Source organism: Hemicordylus capensis, chromosome 15, assembly GCF_027244095.1.
Source record: "Hemicordylus capensis ecotype Gifberg chromosome 15, rHemCap1.1.pri, whole genome shotgun sequence".
NCBI lineage: Eukaryota > Metazoa > Chordata > Lepidosauria > Squamata > Cordylidae > Hemicordylus > Hemicordylus capensis.
In genome coordinates this window covers 3,057,717-3,075,325 of record NC_069671.1, presented here as the reverse complement: position 1 = coordinate 3,075,325, position 17,609 = coordinate 3,057,717, and the positions used below count along the sequence as shown (strand labels likewise).

The window sequence follows — 17,609 nt, the reverse complement described above, 5'->3', positions numbered from 1 at the left end:
TGCTAAGCAGGGTCCACAGTAAGATATTCCCCTAGGGGATGATGGAGCCACTCTGGGAAGGGCAGAAGGTCCCAAGTTCCCTCTCTGGCATCATCTCCAAGATCGGGCTGGGAGAGACTCCTGCCTGCAAACTTGGAGAAGCCGCTGCCAGTCTGGGTAGACAAGACTGAGCTAGATAGACCAATGGTCTGACTCAGTATATGGCAGCAGCTTCCTATTTTCCCAGAGCTATCTGAAGCTTTTTTTAAAGTACTTGGATTGACAATGATTTTAAAGTCTTTTGTCCAATTAATCAGAAATAAATTTTGTCGGTCAAGATGTTTTTAATCAATCTGGTTAATCAACTAAGTGTTACAGTCTTGGCAGCAGCGATACAGTGATGGAAACCTTGTTTTGAAGAAATAGTTATGCCAACAAATATAGCGACAATTGTTAGGAACGTTTGAGGATTCCTTCCCGACAGGCAGGAGTTCTCCACCCAAATGTCGCTGGACGACAACTCCCATCACTGACCATTGGGGCAGGGGATGATGGGAGTTGTAGTCCAGCAACATCCAGGGACTTGAGGCTGAGAACCCCTGCATGAAGGCGTGAAAGCTACCTGACCCTCCAAACATCTGGCCTTCTAGGAACACAAGCCTAGTTTAAACATATTTAACCAGGATGAGAATACCTATCTACCCGCAAAACAAATAAATGGCCACCCAGCTCAACATCTGTATTAGAAAAAGTTCCTATCAGATTAAATGCATGGTTTAGCAGGTTAGTATTTAAATAACTGCACGTGTGTCTTTCCTTCCAACGGTCTTGTAAAGTAGGCCAGTATTAGTACCACCCTCTCAGTACAGGGGAGTCAAGGAGCCTACAAACCAAACTTAAAAACAGGAGTGTGTGTGTGTGGTATTCACATGGGAAGATGCACTTGAGAAATGCCTGAAAGCAGATTGAACCACTGGTCTTGTTCCCAATTTTGTAAATTTTCCCATTTACGTTTCAAATATGTAGAGCAACACACAGCTTTTATTCAGATTAACACTGTTCGTTGCCTTATTATTGGTTCACATGCAGAGAGGTGCCAGTGGAATTCATTCCACACAAGCAACAGAATGCGGGATGGGCCATTGCAGGATGAGGGAAGAGAGGCTGGAAACCAGACGGAGCACCAGTGGCACAGCCGTGATCTCCACTTGTCTTTCTTCTGTGGCTGCCCATCCCACAGCCCACAGCATTGAACGTCCCTCAGACTTCAGCGAGAGCTTTCCAGGAAGGTTCAGGAGGCTGCCCAAGGAGGAGGCGACAGTTGTGCAGACCGAGTTTCACTGGCGCCTCTCTGTATGTGAGTCATTCTTTTTAAGTTAAAAAAAAGTGCGCTGTGGAGGTGAGCTCGGCTGGTACACTGTGTGCCACCACCAGCAACGTGCACAGCTGGGTCTCTCCCCGACCCCGCAGGGAGGTTATAGCAGTTTCCAGCACTGAGCAGGGCGGGTTAGACTAGAAGACCTCAGGAGGTCCCTTCTAGCTCTAACATTCTATGCTTACTTTGCAAACGTGCCTGGAACCACACAGCTGTGTATAAATGTACTCGGAGAGAATGGAGATGCGAGGTGTACAAACTGCGGCCAAGGAACGCTCAAGCACCTCTCCCCGCGGCGGTTTTTCTGCACAACTTTGACTTTCCGGCAGATGTGGGACTACAACTCCCAATCAAAATAGAACTAGATAGTGCATTCTATATGCCAAAACAACAGCAACCCAGTGATACGCAGTTTCGAACCGGTTTGTCAAGTGTCCATGTACAAGTTCGTATACAGGAGAACCTTGTTAATCGTGGGTCCAGCACCTGCGGTTTCGCGTATACGTGGTCGGGTAATGGACACCCCATACAACAAATATTTATATACCGCTTTTCAACAAAAGTTTCCAGAGTGGTTTACAGAGAAACAACAAACAAACAAGTTGGATCCCTGTCCCCAAAGGGCTCACAATCTAGAAATAAACACAAGATAGACACCAGCAAGAGTCACTGGAGGGATGTTGTGCTGGGGGCGGATAGGGCCAGTTACTCTCCCCCTGCTAAATAAAGAGAATCGCCACGTTAAAAGGTGCCTCTTTGCCAAGTGAGCAGGGACTATATGTGAAAAAAATCAGGATAAAAAAGGGTTAAATCCACATATCTGCAGAGGCCAGAAATGACCTTCCATTTTATGGTGCATTTTAGACAAAAAATGTGGGGGAAACGCCATTTTTAGCTGATTTTCTTACTCTTATTATGGGGCATTCTTGTACTCATGATGGGTAGTGGAGCATTGTAGGGCCCCTTATTTGGCCCGTTTTTTTCCCTTTTGGGGGAGATTTTGTCCAGTGTGGGAACCTAACCCCCCAATTTAAATTTACTTTAATGCCCTGTTATTCAGATTCACTATTCACAGCCCCTGCTACAGAACAGAACCTCCCAAATAATGGGGTTGCCTGTAGTTTCTCACGAACATCAACCATATCTTCACTGTGACTCAAGAATCATGCTGGGGAAATACTTTGGAAGACATGGAATAAAGCCTCTTCATAAAGAACTTTGAAATCCTCTCATCTAATATATCCTATAAAATATACATATTTCCACCCATATATATTATATTAACATCACGATATATATTACTTTAAAAAAGAGACATAATTTCTCCATACTTCTTTACTAAATCCAATACCCAGTGTTGCTGTGGAGAGGAGAGCTGGTCTGGTGGTAGCAAGCATGACTTGTCCCCTTAGCTAAGCAGGGTCTGCCCTGGTTGCATCTGAAGGGGAGACTTGATGTGTGAGCACTGCGAGAGATTCCCCTCAGAGGATGAAGCCGCTCTGGGAAGATCAGAAGGTTCTAAGTTCCCTCCCTAGCAGCATCTCCAAGATAGGGCTGGGAGAGATTCCTGCCTGCAACCTTGGAGAAGCCGCTGCCAGTCTGTGAAGACAATACTGAGCGAGATGGACCTATGGTCTGACTCAGTATATGGCAGCTTCCTGTGTTCCTATGTAGTGGTTAGAGTGTTGGACTAAGACCAGGGAGACCTGAATACAAATCCCCATTCAGCCATGAAACTCACTGGGTGACTGTGGGCCAGTCCTATATCTCTCAGCCTAACCTACCTCACAGGGTTGTTGTGAGAAGGAACATAACCTTGAACCCCACTCTGAGCTCCTTGGAGGAAGAGTGGAATATAAATGCAAAAATAAATAAAAATAAATGTCCCTAAATGGCTAATATTCAATCATATGATTAACATGTCAACAAATTATGGGAATTATTAGAAGACATCTTGTGAATAAGTTACAAAAACCAATCAGTATTCCATGGTAAATCCTTCAATGGTTATAAGCTTTTATACAATCCCTTTAAAAATGATTCTCTCATCAAACAAACCTGCCTAGACTGATCTTCTCACAAACATATAACATTAAATGCCAAACTTATATAAATAGTTTCATAGAATATGGTAAATCTCTCACCAGATTCTTTTTGCAGCTTTTCTCCTAAAAGGTCTCTGGGCTACGGAATAGTTCACCTGCCACATGGCCGATTTACACCAGCTGTGTGAAATCTTTTACTAGCCAGACTCAAAAGTCTTAAAGGCATAAAACTCCTTTATATGTTTACAGCCAGAAATAGTCTCTTAAATATATCTACACAATGAATCTATTATAAATATGAAGCTAAATCTAATTGCTTATTGAGACCCATAGGGGAAAGAAGAGCAAATATCCAGAAGAAGAATATCCCTTTGAGTCAGTTTTAAAGACAAATCCTCACTCCTTCTTGTACTTACTGTCACTGTCTCTATGGCAAAAAAATTCCATTGTTTCCGGTGTCTATATTTAACAAAGCGAGAAGTAAAAGGAACCTCCATATTCATAGTTCTAATCTTACTCTTATGTTCTATAATGCAGATCCCTAAAGGTCTACTAGTCTGACCTAGGTAAAAGAGTCCACAGGGAGGGACATCATCAGCTAACTGGGCAAAGAGGCACCTTATAATGTGGTGATTCTCTTTATGGAGCACGGGGAGAGTAACTGGCCCGATCCACCCCCAGCACAGGACCTCCAGTGACTGTTGCTGGTGTCTATCTCCCCCCCCCCCCGCCCAACCACGATTTCCAGCCAATTTTTTACTCTTGTGGGGCACTGCTAGACTGGTGGGAACCCACAATCCACGGTAGGCTACTCCCTCCTGCATTTCTAGGGCCTTTAACCCCCATTTGGGGGGCTTTCTACACCCACTAGGAACCTAACCCCCTGATTTGCATTGCCCCAATGACTTTGTATCCACGGTTTCTGCATCCGTAGCAGTAGCAGAGAATGGAACCCCCGTGAATACTGAGGTTCTCCTGTATATAGTTCTCTTTTGATTGGATGTTATTTAGAGTATCTCGTGTTTTATTAGTATTTTTACTTCGTATGGTCAATTACTATTACTTTTTCTATATGGTTCTATGGTTTATAATACAGTTAAGGTTAATCTATTTCATTTTTCACGGGTTTTTGTGTACATGCATTCATTGGATCATTGGATCAGTTGGGCTGCGATGTGAATTCTTTATTTCAGATCCTTTTACGTGAATGGTGTGGGACTAACTTCCCCTCATCCCTAAGTCTTGGCCACTGAGGCTGGATGGGAGTTTCTGTCCAAGAACAGCTGGGAGGGTTGTAGCCCTGAACCAAAGCAATGGGAAGCTTGGTTCTGCTAGCAGAGAAAGCACAAGCAGAGTCCAGAAGTTCAGATCCAGCCAGATGGGAACTGCCTCATCGAGGGACCAGCCCTGGAATGGATTTTGCCTCCTGAAGACAAGAAATCCACGATGCCTCCTTGGACCACCATCTCTGCAAAGCAGTGTTGAAGAAGGAGCACTGTAGATCTTGTTTGCTATTGCGACCCGTCTGTGAGAGTTTCACTTCCCACTGTGGAGTTGTGAGGATGAGCGATCGGACGACAGGGGCCTCTGAAATGCAAGAAGGGGAAGAGTCATCAAAACTATGTTTTTGGACTACAACTCCCATCATCCCCCGCTGGACTTGCCTGGAGAGCCTCAGGGCTGCTGGCCACCTGGCTTATGGCCAAGGGTGGTACCGTCAATGACAGACCACACCACCTAGTGTATATATATAAGGAATTCATATAATCAAATCACTGAACACATCCAGAGTGGAGATAGGCCCAGGCAATCCAAAATCTGCAGCAAGAAATGCCAAATTTGTGATCTGCCAAATTTGCATATTTTCTTTTATCTTACATCATCAATAAGACAAAAAAGCTGTTCCACATTATTTGTTCCAGCTTTGCTAATCAAAGGGACCAGTGAAAGGCTCTACGTCACCCTTGTGACGGAACGGGGGTTACTTTAAAGCTTTCCTGGGATCTACTCTCAGTAGAGATTGCTCTGATCCCAAATCTAGGAGCACAGGGGTTATTCTTTGCTTTCGTCACAACCTCGAATGTGAACAATCTTATTTTCCCTCCTTGCTGTTTTCTGAGATTTCAGCAGGCATTGCTCGCGCACACACACACACACACACACACACACACACACACACACACACACTCAGGCAGATCTTTGCATTCAGGAGGACTAGAAACTTACTTTCCCCCCTTTTTTCTTTTAAAGGTGGTTCTCAAGGAAATTGGATTTCCCCAGCATTCCTGCAGAACTGAAGCATACCTCCATGGTCCCTGGAGATCCCCCTTTGTCCATTTCCCGCCGAAGAGAGCTCTTACCTTGCTTCTGTAGGCTTTGCTCAGACCCTCCCGGAGGCCGCTGAGGTCGTCCAGGCTGCCGCTGCAATACTGAGCATTTTCTGCCCGCAGCGCTCGGATGCGGCTCTGCAGGTGGTGCAGCAGCTTTGGGGTGCTGAAGATCCGCTGGCCGGACCAAGGTGCTGCTGGGCTCACTAACGGGGGGCTGATGGAGACGGGGTGGAGGAATCCGCCCCGGCCCTGTGCGGAAGGAAGGCCGAAGAGGCTGTGAAATGCTGACCGGCAGGAACCCCGACATGGCTTGGTGCACGAGGGACAAGATTCAATTCTGCTTGGGCATGCACCCCGAAAAACTTGGTTTCCTGGGCTGTCAGGTGTGCACAAGGCGAGGGAGTAGACCTCAGGTGCCATTCACAGGGCAAAGAGACAAAGGAAGAGGCCGGGGTCTGGTAGCTAGGTCAAGAAGCATCTTTCGAAGTGGTGATTCTCTTATACTTAGAATCAAAGTGGTGATTCTCTTATACTTAGCAGCCACAAACAAATCCAGAAACAAACAAACATACATAAGATGTTTCTTTAAATGTATTCGGAACGTGTGTCACTCCCTGCTGTAACTCACCGTCCTTGCTCTCGCCCTGCATCCTGAGAAAGCGGGTTTTAACCACAAAAGCTTGTGCATTAAAATAGTAGCCCCAGTACTGCTTTATTCTTTATTCTGACTGACCGGACATATCACATTTGTTTTGACACGATTTAATATTTAGTCCACCTTAAGTGGTGCAGTGCGGAAATGCTTGACTGACAAGCAGAAGGTTGCCGGTTCGAATCCCCACTGGGACTATATTAGGCAGCAGCAATACAGGAAGATGCTGAAAGGCATTATCACCTCCTACTGCGCGGGAGGAGGCCATGGGAAACCCCTCCTGTATTCTACCAAAGACAACCACAGGGCTCTGTGGACACCACGAGTCGACACCGACTCGACAACACACTTTTTACCTTTACCTTAATATTTACTGTTATATGCCTTTTGTTTTCACAGCCGCCTCAACACCCTTTTGAAGAAGCAAGGTAGAAATATATTAAGTAAAATAGAGAAACAAACACATCCTTTTACCATGGAGTTTGGTAACTCCAGGCTGGATTCCAGCTGGGCTGCCCCCAGGGTCCTGAGAGAGTCCATGGATCTGCCCCTGGAGAGACACCTGCAGGGAAAGAGAGAGGAGAGACCTAGTCCTCCGGGTGTCGGGCGGTTTCAGGCAGGGGTGGCCAGTTGAGGTTCTCCAGTTGTCATTGGACTACAACTCCCATCATCCCCACCTTCACACAGGAGTCCAAGTAAGGTCTGACCAAAGCAAAAAAGCAATGAGCTTCAACACACCATTAACCTCAGTTAGGGCGGTGGCGGGTCAGACACCCGCAGAGAACTGCAAACCCGGCTCACACACCAGCGTGGTAGCGGCTAGCACAGAGCATGGAAGTCAGCCCGAGGATTGGGCGGGGGGGGGCTTTCCCACAATGCACCATGCTCCCACAAGCAGGGGAAAACCTTATCACGTCACAGCTGTGCTGTGATTGGCCGCACAGGGGTAGGAGGCGGGACTAGCCCCATTCATGCCAGTACAAGCCAGCGATCATAGAGAGGGCTGTGCAGAGTGGCACATTCCCTGCTCACAGCCCTGGCAGCCGCAGCGCTCTCTGGAAAACATGGTGGGCAGCTGCCAAAACTTGAAAACAGCACAGGAAGTGGACACACAATCACTAAACCTAGGCGCCGTTAACCTGGGTTAAGAGACCCGGGTTTATTTTCAAGTTTAACGGGTTTTGGCTAGCCTGGGTTTGGGAGCTTGTCCTCTTGTCTACACGACCAGTTAACCCAGGTTAGTGTCATCGTGTATCAAGGCTCAATGGCAGACAGGTGAGGACAGCAGAATCCTTCCTGCCCAAGGTCCGTGCATTCAAGATTTTCTCAGCATAGCGGCAACACAAGAAAGGAATCCAGCCAGCTTGTGCTTGAAGCAAGAGACCACAGTGAATTAAGACAGAGGAAGGGGAAGGATTCATCTCCCTCATCTAGTTGCCCCCCACCCCGCCTCCTCCTTGGGATGCTCACTTCTGCAGCTCTGTGTCCAGTTCCTCCTGGAGCTGGAGGGCCAACTGGGAGGCCGTCTCATCCTTCTGGGGTGCCAGATTCTTCCGGATCGCCCGCTGCTCGCCGACCTTCTCCCGCAGCGGCTGATGCAGCACAGGGTCACCCGCCACCTGCGACTCCCTCAACCGACGGCGCTGCAGGGCGGCCATGTCTTTCATGTGCTCCTGCAGGGGGGACCCCTTTGATCAGCAGAGCCTTCACACACACTCCACCGACCGAGAAGAAGGCTTTGTGCCGGGGGCCAAATCCAGGGCTCAGCACTGGATAACAGGGTGTGGAAATATGCCGGCTGGCCCTCCCTTTCCAGGCCCGATAGACGGCGAGTGGATGTTTTAGCAGTGGGCATGAGTGACAGGGGTTGGTCTCCTGACAGCTGGAAACTGCTCCCCCAGTGGTTGAAATGAGACACCCATCACAGCTGGGAGGCGACACCTGACAGGAGAGGCCAGAGAAACAACAGAAAACAGACCTTGTTTGATTTACCTGTGAAAGAGTCACCACCACCTGTGGAGGAACTCACCTGGACCAATTGCTCCTTCAGGGCTTCTAGAGCGGCCTGATTCTCTGAGTGGAGCTCTTCCCGCAACTGCCTCAGCTGGCTTTCCTGCAGGGTAGAAAGACATCTTCTGTCAGTCTCTCTCTCTCATATTCAAACCTACCTCACAGGGCTTGTTGTTGTGAGGATAAAAAGCAGGGAGGGAAAAGCCATGCACACTTTGGAGGAAGAGTGGGATATAAATGCTAAAAGTAAGTCATAATTAGATGTCTTTGCTTGGAATGCACATAGGAACCTGCCGTATACTGAGTCAGACCATGGGTCCATCTAGCTCAGTACTGTCTACACAGACTGGCAGTGGCTTCTCCCAGGCTGCAGGCGGGAATCTCTCTCAGCCCTATCCTGAAGATGCTGCCAGGGAGGGAACTTGGAACCTTCTGCTCTTCCCAGAGCGGCCCCATCCCCTAACAGAAAGATCTTGCCGTGCTCACATGTAGTCTCCCATACAAATGCAAACCAGGGCAGACCCTGCTTAGCAAAGGGGACAATTCATGCATCCTACCACAAGACCAGCTCACACGGCACTGCCTCACACCAAATAAGACTATTGGTCCACCCAGCTCAGCGCTGTCTACTCTGACAAGAAGGATCTCTCCGGGGTCCCTACTTTGCGCTTCTCGAGTTCCATTAAACCTGGGATCAAATTCGGGACCTCTTCTATGCAAAGCCTGTGCACTTCCTCTGAGCAATGGGGGTCAGTATCCTTGAACGATGATCTTTGAAATTCCTTTCCACGACATCCTGTGCAATCAATGATGCAATCAATTACATCAGTGGTGTGTAATTAAGCTTTGTCTATGCTATAATGCAGGGGCAGGCAACCTTGGCTCTCCAGCTGTTGAGAGCTCCCATCTTCCTACAGCTGATGACTACAGCTCCCATCATCCTCAGCCACAGTGTGCCCGGGGATGATGGGAGTTGTAGTTCAACAACAGCCAGAGAGCCAAGTAGAGGTATGCACGGAACCAACATGGCCAGTTCGGTCTGAATTCCAACCAACCCACCTGGCCCAGTCCACTTCCAGTTCCAGCCAAACCGGTCCCGGTCTGATTTGACTACCGAACCGGTTCACGGACTGGTTCGGGTCAATGCTTGTAAAGGGGAATCCGCTGTGGAGTCCCCCTTTACAAGCATTGCCCTGAACTGGTTCGGACTGGTTCTGTTAGAACCGGGGCTAGCTAGTTCAAACTTGGACCAGCACCCCCTTGGGGAGGGGGCAGGCCAGTTCGACTCGAACTGGTTCGCACACACCTAGCGCCAAGGTTGCTTACCCCTGCTATAATGCCTATACGTGCAATACTAGAAGCTACAGAAGGAAACTCGTATTTCTATAGAAGCTCTTCACCTGAGTAAAGGGTTATCCACCAGAGGCAACCCTGATGCCTAGGATCAGACAAGCGCTACCCTTCAGGCTGAATCCGTCCCCCTGCACAAACCTTCTCCCTCTGGATCTGCAGGATGTGGACTTTCTGTGCCTCGGTCTGGCGTCTGAGGTCCCAGAGGTAGCGCCTGGTCTCCTCGCTCACCTCTTGCAAGGCCTGGAGTGCCCGGCCAGAAGCGAAGGGAGTTGGGTCCCTTGGGGGGAGAGAGAGAAGACCCCGCTCAGATGGAGGGAAGCCAGCCGCAACCTCCCAGCAGGTCGAAGTCCACGAGAGAAGATCGAAAAGGCGGTGGGAGAGTGCCGAGTGGACCCGAAGTGAAGTTTCAGACCCTGGATTGTGTGTTGAGGACTAGCGGAAACTCAACGCAGAGCAGAAAGGAGCAAACAGAGACGAGAGGAAGAGAAAAATCAGACGGGCTGCAGAGGAGAGGAGAGGAGAAGGCTAGGAAAGCAAAAACCACAAGACTGGAGGGTTAAGAATGGGGAGGCCAGGCTTGGACTACAACCCCCATCACCCCCTGCAATAAAATCAGGGGTGGCCAGAATGAGGCTCTCCAGCTCCTGCTGGACTACAACCCCCATCATCCCCAGCAATGAAATCAGGGCCAGGCTGAGGCTGTGGATGATGGGAGATGTAGTTCAACAACCACGAGAGAACAGTGGGCTGGCCACCCGGGTTAAGAGGGTACAAAACAAGAAGTGATAAATGATTCCACCAGGGGGAGCCAGACAGCGGCATTGTCCGAGGAGGAGGAATGCGATACGAGCCCCGTATCTCTGCTTAATCAGCTGTACCTGGCCAACATCTGGAAGATGCTGGGTGCCTCGGCAGCCGTCTTGGGCAGCAGATCCTGGAACCGCTGGCATGCCAAAGCCACCTCCCTGGCCAGGGAGTGGTCCGCCCACTCCGTGTGGGCCTGCGATTCCTTCTCCCGGAAGGAAGTCTGGCTCTGCTCAGCCTGCAGGAGTCGCAGTTCGTCTTCCATCTGCTGCAGCCGGACTCTCATCTGCTCCCTTTCCTGCATCCTTGCCTAGGCAGAAAGAGACAGAAGCAAACCCTGGGGAGGAGAGCTGGTCTGGTGGTAGTGAGCTTGAATGGCCCCTTTTGCTAAGCAAGGTCCACCCTGGTTTGCATTTGGATGGGAGACTAAATGTGTGAGCTCTATAAGATATTCCCATCAGGGGAGGGGACCTGGGGTTGCCTTATTCTTGCTTTCCAAATCTGGGTGTCTAATTTGCATATCATGTTAATTAGCTTGAAAAATAATATTGCATATGCAAATTAGCAGCGGCACTTTCCAGTTGACTTGTATTTGGTCTGGGTATCTACCAATAGTTGGGGAAGATATCTTTGCCTGACCATTTTCCTTAACAGCAGCAATAGAACAACAAAAATTGCACAGCTTTTTAAATAAGGCTGCAGTTCTGTACACACTTCTTTGAGAGAAGATCTGATTGAAACCAAGTGTGCTTACTTCTAAGTAGGCATGCACTGAATGTAAAGCCAAGAAAGTCCTTAAACAATACAATACACAGCCTGGTAGGCAGGCAGTGGACAAGCAAACTCTCCTCTCAACTGCCCGATAGAGATTCCCTGCTGATAACAAACAAGGCAACATTCCTTAGGGGATTATTGTATTTGTAAAAGACAAATGTTCCCTGCTAGCATCCTGTGCTGAGCTCTTCCTCTCTTAATCCAAGTCCAGCGGTTGAGCAGAATAGTGACCGCACCTTTTGCTTCTACAAGGACTAGAGCGTAGCTTTTTTTATTTTGAAATTAAAGCTGAAATCCGGGCAAATCCAGGTGGGCTAAGAAATCCGGGTGAAAGCCAGAATTCCAGGGGGCATGGCAACTTTAGGGGCTGCTTTGGGAACAGCACCTGCCTGCTTGCATGCATAAGGTTCCAAGTTCCTTCCCTGGCAGCATCTCCAAGATAGGGGCTGGGAGAGACTCCTGCCTGCAACCTGGGAGAAGCCGCTGCCAGTCTGTGAAGACAATTCTGAACTAGATAGACCAAGGGTCTCACTCGGTTGAGTCTTTGAAGAACACAACGTTGCAGAAGCAAAGGTTACAAGTGGGGTCATCATCTCTAGGCCTAGTTGAATCAAACGAAATAAGGGAAGAAGAGGGTGATTTTATTCCCGACAAAGGGCCATGATTCTGCTTCTTCAGGTCACATCTCCTTTGGATGAATTACAGGGGCGAGGATGTTCTGACACAGGTTTCTTGGATAAAAAAAATGGCTTTGAGGGAGAGATTTGAAGGAAGCGAGTGAGAGAAAGAGAGCTGGCCTTATGTTAGCAAGCCTGAATCCTCCCCTTTGCTAAGCAGGGTCTGCCTTGGTTTACATTTGGATGGGAGACTACCTGCGAGCCCTGTGAGATATTCCTCTTCCTTCGGAGATGGGATCATATCTCAGTGGCAGAGCCCCTGCATGTCCCAGGTCCAACCCCCTGCACCTCCAGGTCAAGGAGAGACTCCGGCCAGCAACCTTGCTGCCAGTCAGGGTAGACAATGCTGAGTTAGACAGACCAAGGGTCTGACTCAGCATATGGCAGCCGCCGATAGTTCCTCGGAGGCACCGCCATATTCTGAACGCATCATCCTGAAGCCACAGCCCTGGGCAGTCCCTGCTGGCCCCTCACCTGCTCCAGCTCCTCTCTCAGCCTCCTCAGTGCCTCGGCTTTCTCCTCCTGCAGCAGGGCCTGCAGCTCTTGCATGGCCGCCCTCTTCTCGCTCTGGAACAGGCGGGCCTGGCTCTCCAGCGCCTGGGTCTTCTACGACACAAGACCCCGGGAGAGACCTGTCTCATGCCAGCTTCCCTGAAAGCCACGCGAGGGCCCCCTTGCCCAGCAGTGAGCTGATTTCAAGCGTGCACCATCTACACTTTTGAATGAGGACATTCATAGTCCACTAACGTGTGCCAAATTTACAAAGCAAGTGTGCAGAACTCCGGATCTCTGAATTGCCCCCGAAGTCCCCTTCTGTTTTGGTGATGGAGGCCAAGACCTTCATTAGGGTTTCCTTGCACTGTTTTGTTTTGTTTCCCCCCCCCACCTCCCCCTTTGTAAAACAGTGAAAATAATAATCAGAGGAAACGAGTCGTTTCAAGGCTTCCTCTCTCAAAACGGAAACTGACGCGGGGGCAATTCACCGAGAGGCTGTTCAAGGGGGAGTTACTCACAAATCCTCCAGGGACCCACAGGAATCAATAAAACAGGCTGGACCTGCAAAGAGGAAGTGTTGGATTTAAAGGCATAGGAGCTCCAAAAAAAGGCTCCACTGGGCGTTTTCTGTCCTCACTGGACAGGTTCGTACAAACACATTTCATGTCAATAGAATTTTGGTCTCCCTCCCCAAGAACATCATGGCTTTCCCCCAAATTAATTATTATTATTTTTTCTTGTTTACACGGTCAGACAGGTGTTATTGACTGGTTTGTTTTATCCAGACATCGAGTCCTTCCCAAGGACCTGGGATGGCTGAATTTTATCATCAATATCGTTGTTGTTATTATTATAGATATCGTCGTAGAATATAGGCTGTTCCAGGTAAAGTTGCTTTTTGTAATTGGCTGATGGTGATTTCTGTGGCCCCTATGGTCACAGAAATAATAGCAACAACAACAATAACTATTATTAATTTGATTTCTATACCACCTTTCCAAAAATGGCTCAGGGCAGTTTACACAGAGAAATAATAGATAGATAATCTGGATCCCTGTCCCCAAAGGGCTCACAATCTAAAAGAAACATGACACCAGCAACAGCCACTGGAGGGATGCTGTGCTGGGGACGGATAGGGCCAGTTGCTCTCCCCCTGCTACATAAAGAGAATCACCACTTTAAAAGGTGCCCCTTTGCTCAGTTAGCAGGGGTTGGTCAAGAGCTTCCATATTAGAGGAGCCAACCTTATGGAGTTCTGCCGTTGTGTCCTGCAAAGCAAGACTAGCCTCCTTCTCCTTCTCCAGGGTGCCTTGGAGATCGGTCTGCATCCTCCGGTGCTGCTCTTCTAGTGCCTCCCTCTGCATCTGCAGGGCTGCTCTGGCATCGGCCTCCCATTTCTTCTGCTCCCGGAGCAGCGAATTCTGGACCTGCGAACGGGGCCATGAGGAATCAGCGGCTTGACCCCAAGGAGGAGAACAAGACTAGGCCAGTAGGTGAGGCCCGTCGTCGTTTGGCGTAGATTTAACTTATAGGCAAGTTAAAGGAATCACATCTACGTCACAGAAAGTTTTCTTAAAGTGCTGGGAAAGGGGAAGTTGAAATTTGCAGGATTTCAACTTCAAACGTCCATTGGATTGACTAATTACTATGTAATATGGTAAATTTGAACCATAGTGAATTGGAATCTGAGAAAGATCTTCTGCTTCTCCGCCACCACCACAAATATTTATATACTGCTTTTCAGCAAAAGTTCCCAAAGCAGTTTACATACAGACATAACAAACAAACAATTAATGGCTCCCTGTTCCCAAAGGGCTCACAATCTAAAAAAGAAACATCAGATAGATACCAGCAGCAGCCACTGGAGGGATGCTGTGCTGGGGACGGAGAGGGCCAGTTGCTCTCCCCCTGCTCAATAAAGAGAATCATCATTTTAAAATGTAACTCTTTGCCCAGTTAGCTTCTCTCTGGCATGATGTCGTTTTTCAATGATTGATCTGATTACTGAGTGTTCAAAATCTGTTGAGGACATCAACCGTTAAAATATGATCATATGTTCCGAATTTCCTTCTCAAGATTCTTCATGGGGGGGGGGGCGCTTCTCCCAGAGAGAACTAGCTGGATCTGGGGAGGGGAGAGCCTGTGTGCTTGCTGCTGCAGGCGGCACATTTGCACTGGGAAGTTATGGCGAAGGTCGGGAATTGCAGGGGACGTACCATCTCCTCGCCGGCCAGCTTCAGCGCCTGTGCCTGCTGCTCCATGGCTTGCTTCTGCTGGGAGAGCAAATTGTCCTGATCCTGGGGGGGAAAGGAGAGACCTCACGGAATGCAATGATTTGGCCGTTCCCTTTCCAGACTGACTTGGGACTGTGAGCTCAACAGCAGTAAAATGCTCCGGCTGGACGCCTCTGATGGGTGGGTGCGGGGAGAAGTATTTTTCTGATCTTGTTTGGCAAATCTGTGCCCAACCCCCTCCCCCTTAACTACCCGACAGTAAAGGACGGGGAGGCAATTTTCTGGCATCTGAATCTCTCGCGGGCAGGATGGATTTATTAATCCTTGCTGAGATAGAGGGTTAAGCCTCTGGGATTATGGGGCCAGCATCCCTGGAGGCCAAGCTAAAAATCCTCCATTGCATTTATTCTGCAAGACCTCAGAAGCCGTTAACGTTGCCTATTCTCCGTATCTGAGCTGTACATACGTTTATTTACTGGAGAAGCTGCTGCCAGTCTGTGTAGACAATACTGAGCTAGACAGACCAATGGTCTGACTCAGTATATGGCAGCTTCCCATGTCCCTCAATAGAAGCCCAGAATTGAAGTCCAGTAAAAGAATCGAGCCTAGTATTGTCTACTCTGACTGGCAACAGCTCCCCGGGGTCAGCACAGCCCTGAAACTGTGGTGCACTCACTGGTTGACGTCTCGGCTTGACTACTGCAATGCGCTTACGTGGGGCTGCCTTTGTATGTTGTTTGGAAACTCCAGTTAGTTCAGAATGCAGCAGCCAAATTGTTTTAAAACGGCTGCACTGGTTGCTGGTATGTTTCCAGGCAAAATACAAAGTGCTGGTAATTACCTTTAAAGCCCTGAACAGCTTAGGTCCGAGTTGTCTTAAGAGAGTGCCTTCCTCAGTATGATTCGCACAGCACATTAAGGCCATCAGAAGAGGTCTGTCTCTGGCTGCCGCCAGCTCCCTTGGTGGCGATTTGGGATTGGACTTTCTCTGTAGTTGCCCCTGGGCTCTCGAATTAGGGATGCGCACGAACTGCGGTTCAAAGCACGGTTCGAGCACCTTTTGAGAACAGCGCGGGGGAGCTTTAAGAAAAAGTAGAGCAGGTCCTTATCTGCTCTCTGCTGCCCCAAGCAGTTTCCTGCTGGGGTGGTGCTCGGCCCGAGAACCCCACGGCGCCAGTGGTGTCTGCACATGTACGGGTGCCATTTGCATGGTCAGCATGGTGCTGCTGACCTAGAGATGTATATATCAGGCGGAATATGAATATGAAAGACAATTTTAGCAGTCTTTAAAAGAGCCCTAAAAACACAGCCTGGCCTTTAGAGAGTACTGAAATGGTTTTAAACGGGTTTTAATTTTGCTTTAAGGAGTTATTTGGTTTTTTAAAAAATCCATTTTTTATATCTGTGAACCGCCTAGAGCCATCTGGGCGAGGCGGTATAAAATCTAACAAACAAACAGAACAAATAAAACGAGTGACTCCAAAAGAACCAGTAGGGTGCAGTGGACAGAGCGCTGGATTTAGACCTGGATTCAAATGGTCTCTCAGCTATTACCAGGCGATCTTGGGCTGGGTACCATCTCTTGGTCTACCTCACAAGGTTGTTGTGGGGACGAAAGCAGGTAACCTCGCGTGTGTTATCATAAACTCCTTGGAAGAAGGCTCATAAATGGATCGTCATCGTCACCACCACCAGCGCAACCCACCAATGGCTTAGGCCACAAAGCATCATGGGTAAATTACTTCTATGGTTTTGTGAAGGTGATCGATGTCCTTCTGGAAAGTGGCTGCTTGTTCCTGGAGGGTCCTGGCTTTCGCCTGCTCTGTGCTTTCTGCAAGCTGAGAAAAACAGCCCATCAAAACATGCTGAATATCATCCCTTTTGGGGGCGAACATACGAACACATTCAAAAAGGATGCTCAGAAACAAGGAAGCAAGTGCAAAGTGATGCATACTGGGGCAAAAAAACCACCCCAACATCACATATACGGTACTGAGGGGGTCTGAGCTGTCGGTGACTGACCAGGAGAGAGATCTTGGGGTCGTGGTGGACAACCCGTGGAAAGTGTCGATTCAGTTTAGGGCAGGGCCTTTCCCAGACAGCAAGCTTCACCGTGGAATTCACCGTGGAATTAAGAGGGGTTCTGCTTTTAAGTGCTGCAAGTTCTGGGGCATATCGGATATTTCAAATTTGCCCCCAAACCAACACAAAAAGTGGATTTATTTCATCCAAAAGTGGATGGCCACCAGCTTGGACCGCTTTAAAAGGGGCTTAGACAAACTCATGGAGGGCAGGGCTTTCAGTGGCTACTAGTCCAGACGGCTGCAGCCTCAGAGGCAGGATGTCTCCAAATCCCAATGACAGGGGAGCCATGGGAGGAGAGGGGGCATGCCTTCATCTCCTGCCTGTGGGCTCCCAGAGGCATCTGGTGGGCCCGAGTGGGAAAGAGGATGCTGGACTAGATGGGCCTCCTTGGGCCTGAACCAGCAGGGCTGTTCTTATGTTAACAAGGTCTTGCATGGTGCATCAGCAACTTCGATGACCTCGTTATCATAAGTTGCATGGGACAACGTTCAGAATTTGGCACCTAGACAAAACCGAACTTGGTTCCCTCGTCACCCCCGCCAAAAGTCACTCCCTCACTTTAATGGTTGTAGAGAACATCCTGGAAACCTCTCCTTTTCCTCTACTGCTCTTTTCTCCGTCTCCCATTAGCCGAAACCCCGTGAAAACAGAGGACGGTGTTGCATACCTGACAAGCAAAGGCACCAGTAACTTAAAACATCGGATTCTGAGAGCAGAATTCTGCTTCCCAAGTCGCAGAATCCACATGCAAAAAGCTAAACGTGTCCTCTGGGGCTTGCACGGAGGCGGGGGGTGG

The 17,609-nt window shown here is 48.8% G+C and overlaps 1 protein-coding gene across 1 annotated transcript in view; it reads right to left on the bottom strand.

The window, feature by feature from the left end:
• Positions 1-1,876: 1,876 nt before the first annotated feature.
• LOC128338020 (uncharacterized) overlaps positions 1,877-17,609 on the bottom strand; it is a 40,899-nt gene continuing 25,166 nt past the window's right edge. The window contains exons 18-28 of the mRNA XM_053279877.1: positions 16,471-16,566; positions 14,711-14,791; positions 13,739-13,921; positions 12,474-12,605; positions 10,623-10,858; positions 9,883-10,021; positions 8,411-8,494; positions 7,852-8,054; positions 6,856-6,943; positions 5,760-5,978; positions 1,877-4,986 (exon numbers count right to left, since the gene is read on the bottom strand). Coding sequence (XP_053135852.1) covers positions 4,936-4,986; positions 5,760-5,978; positions 6,856-6,943; positions 7,852-8,054; positions 8,411-8,494; positions 9,883-10,021; positions 10,623-10,858; positions 12,474-12,605; positions 13,739-13,921; positions 14,711-14,791; positions 16,471-16,566 — 1,512 coding nt within the window. The 3' untranslated portion in view covers positions 1,877-4,935. The remainder of the gene's footprint in view (positions 4,987-5,759; positions 5,979-6,855; positions 6,944-7,851; positions 8,055-8,410; positions 8,495-9,882; positions 10,022-10,622; positions 10,859-12,473; positions 12,606-13,738; positions 13,922-14,710; positions 14,792-16,470; positions 16,567-17,609) is intronic.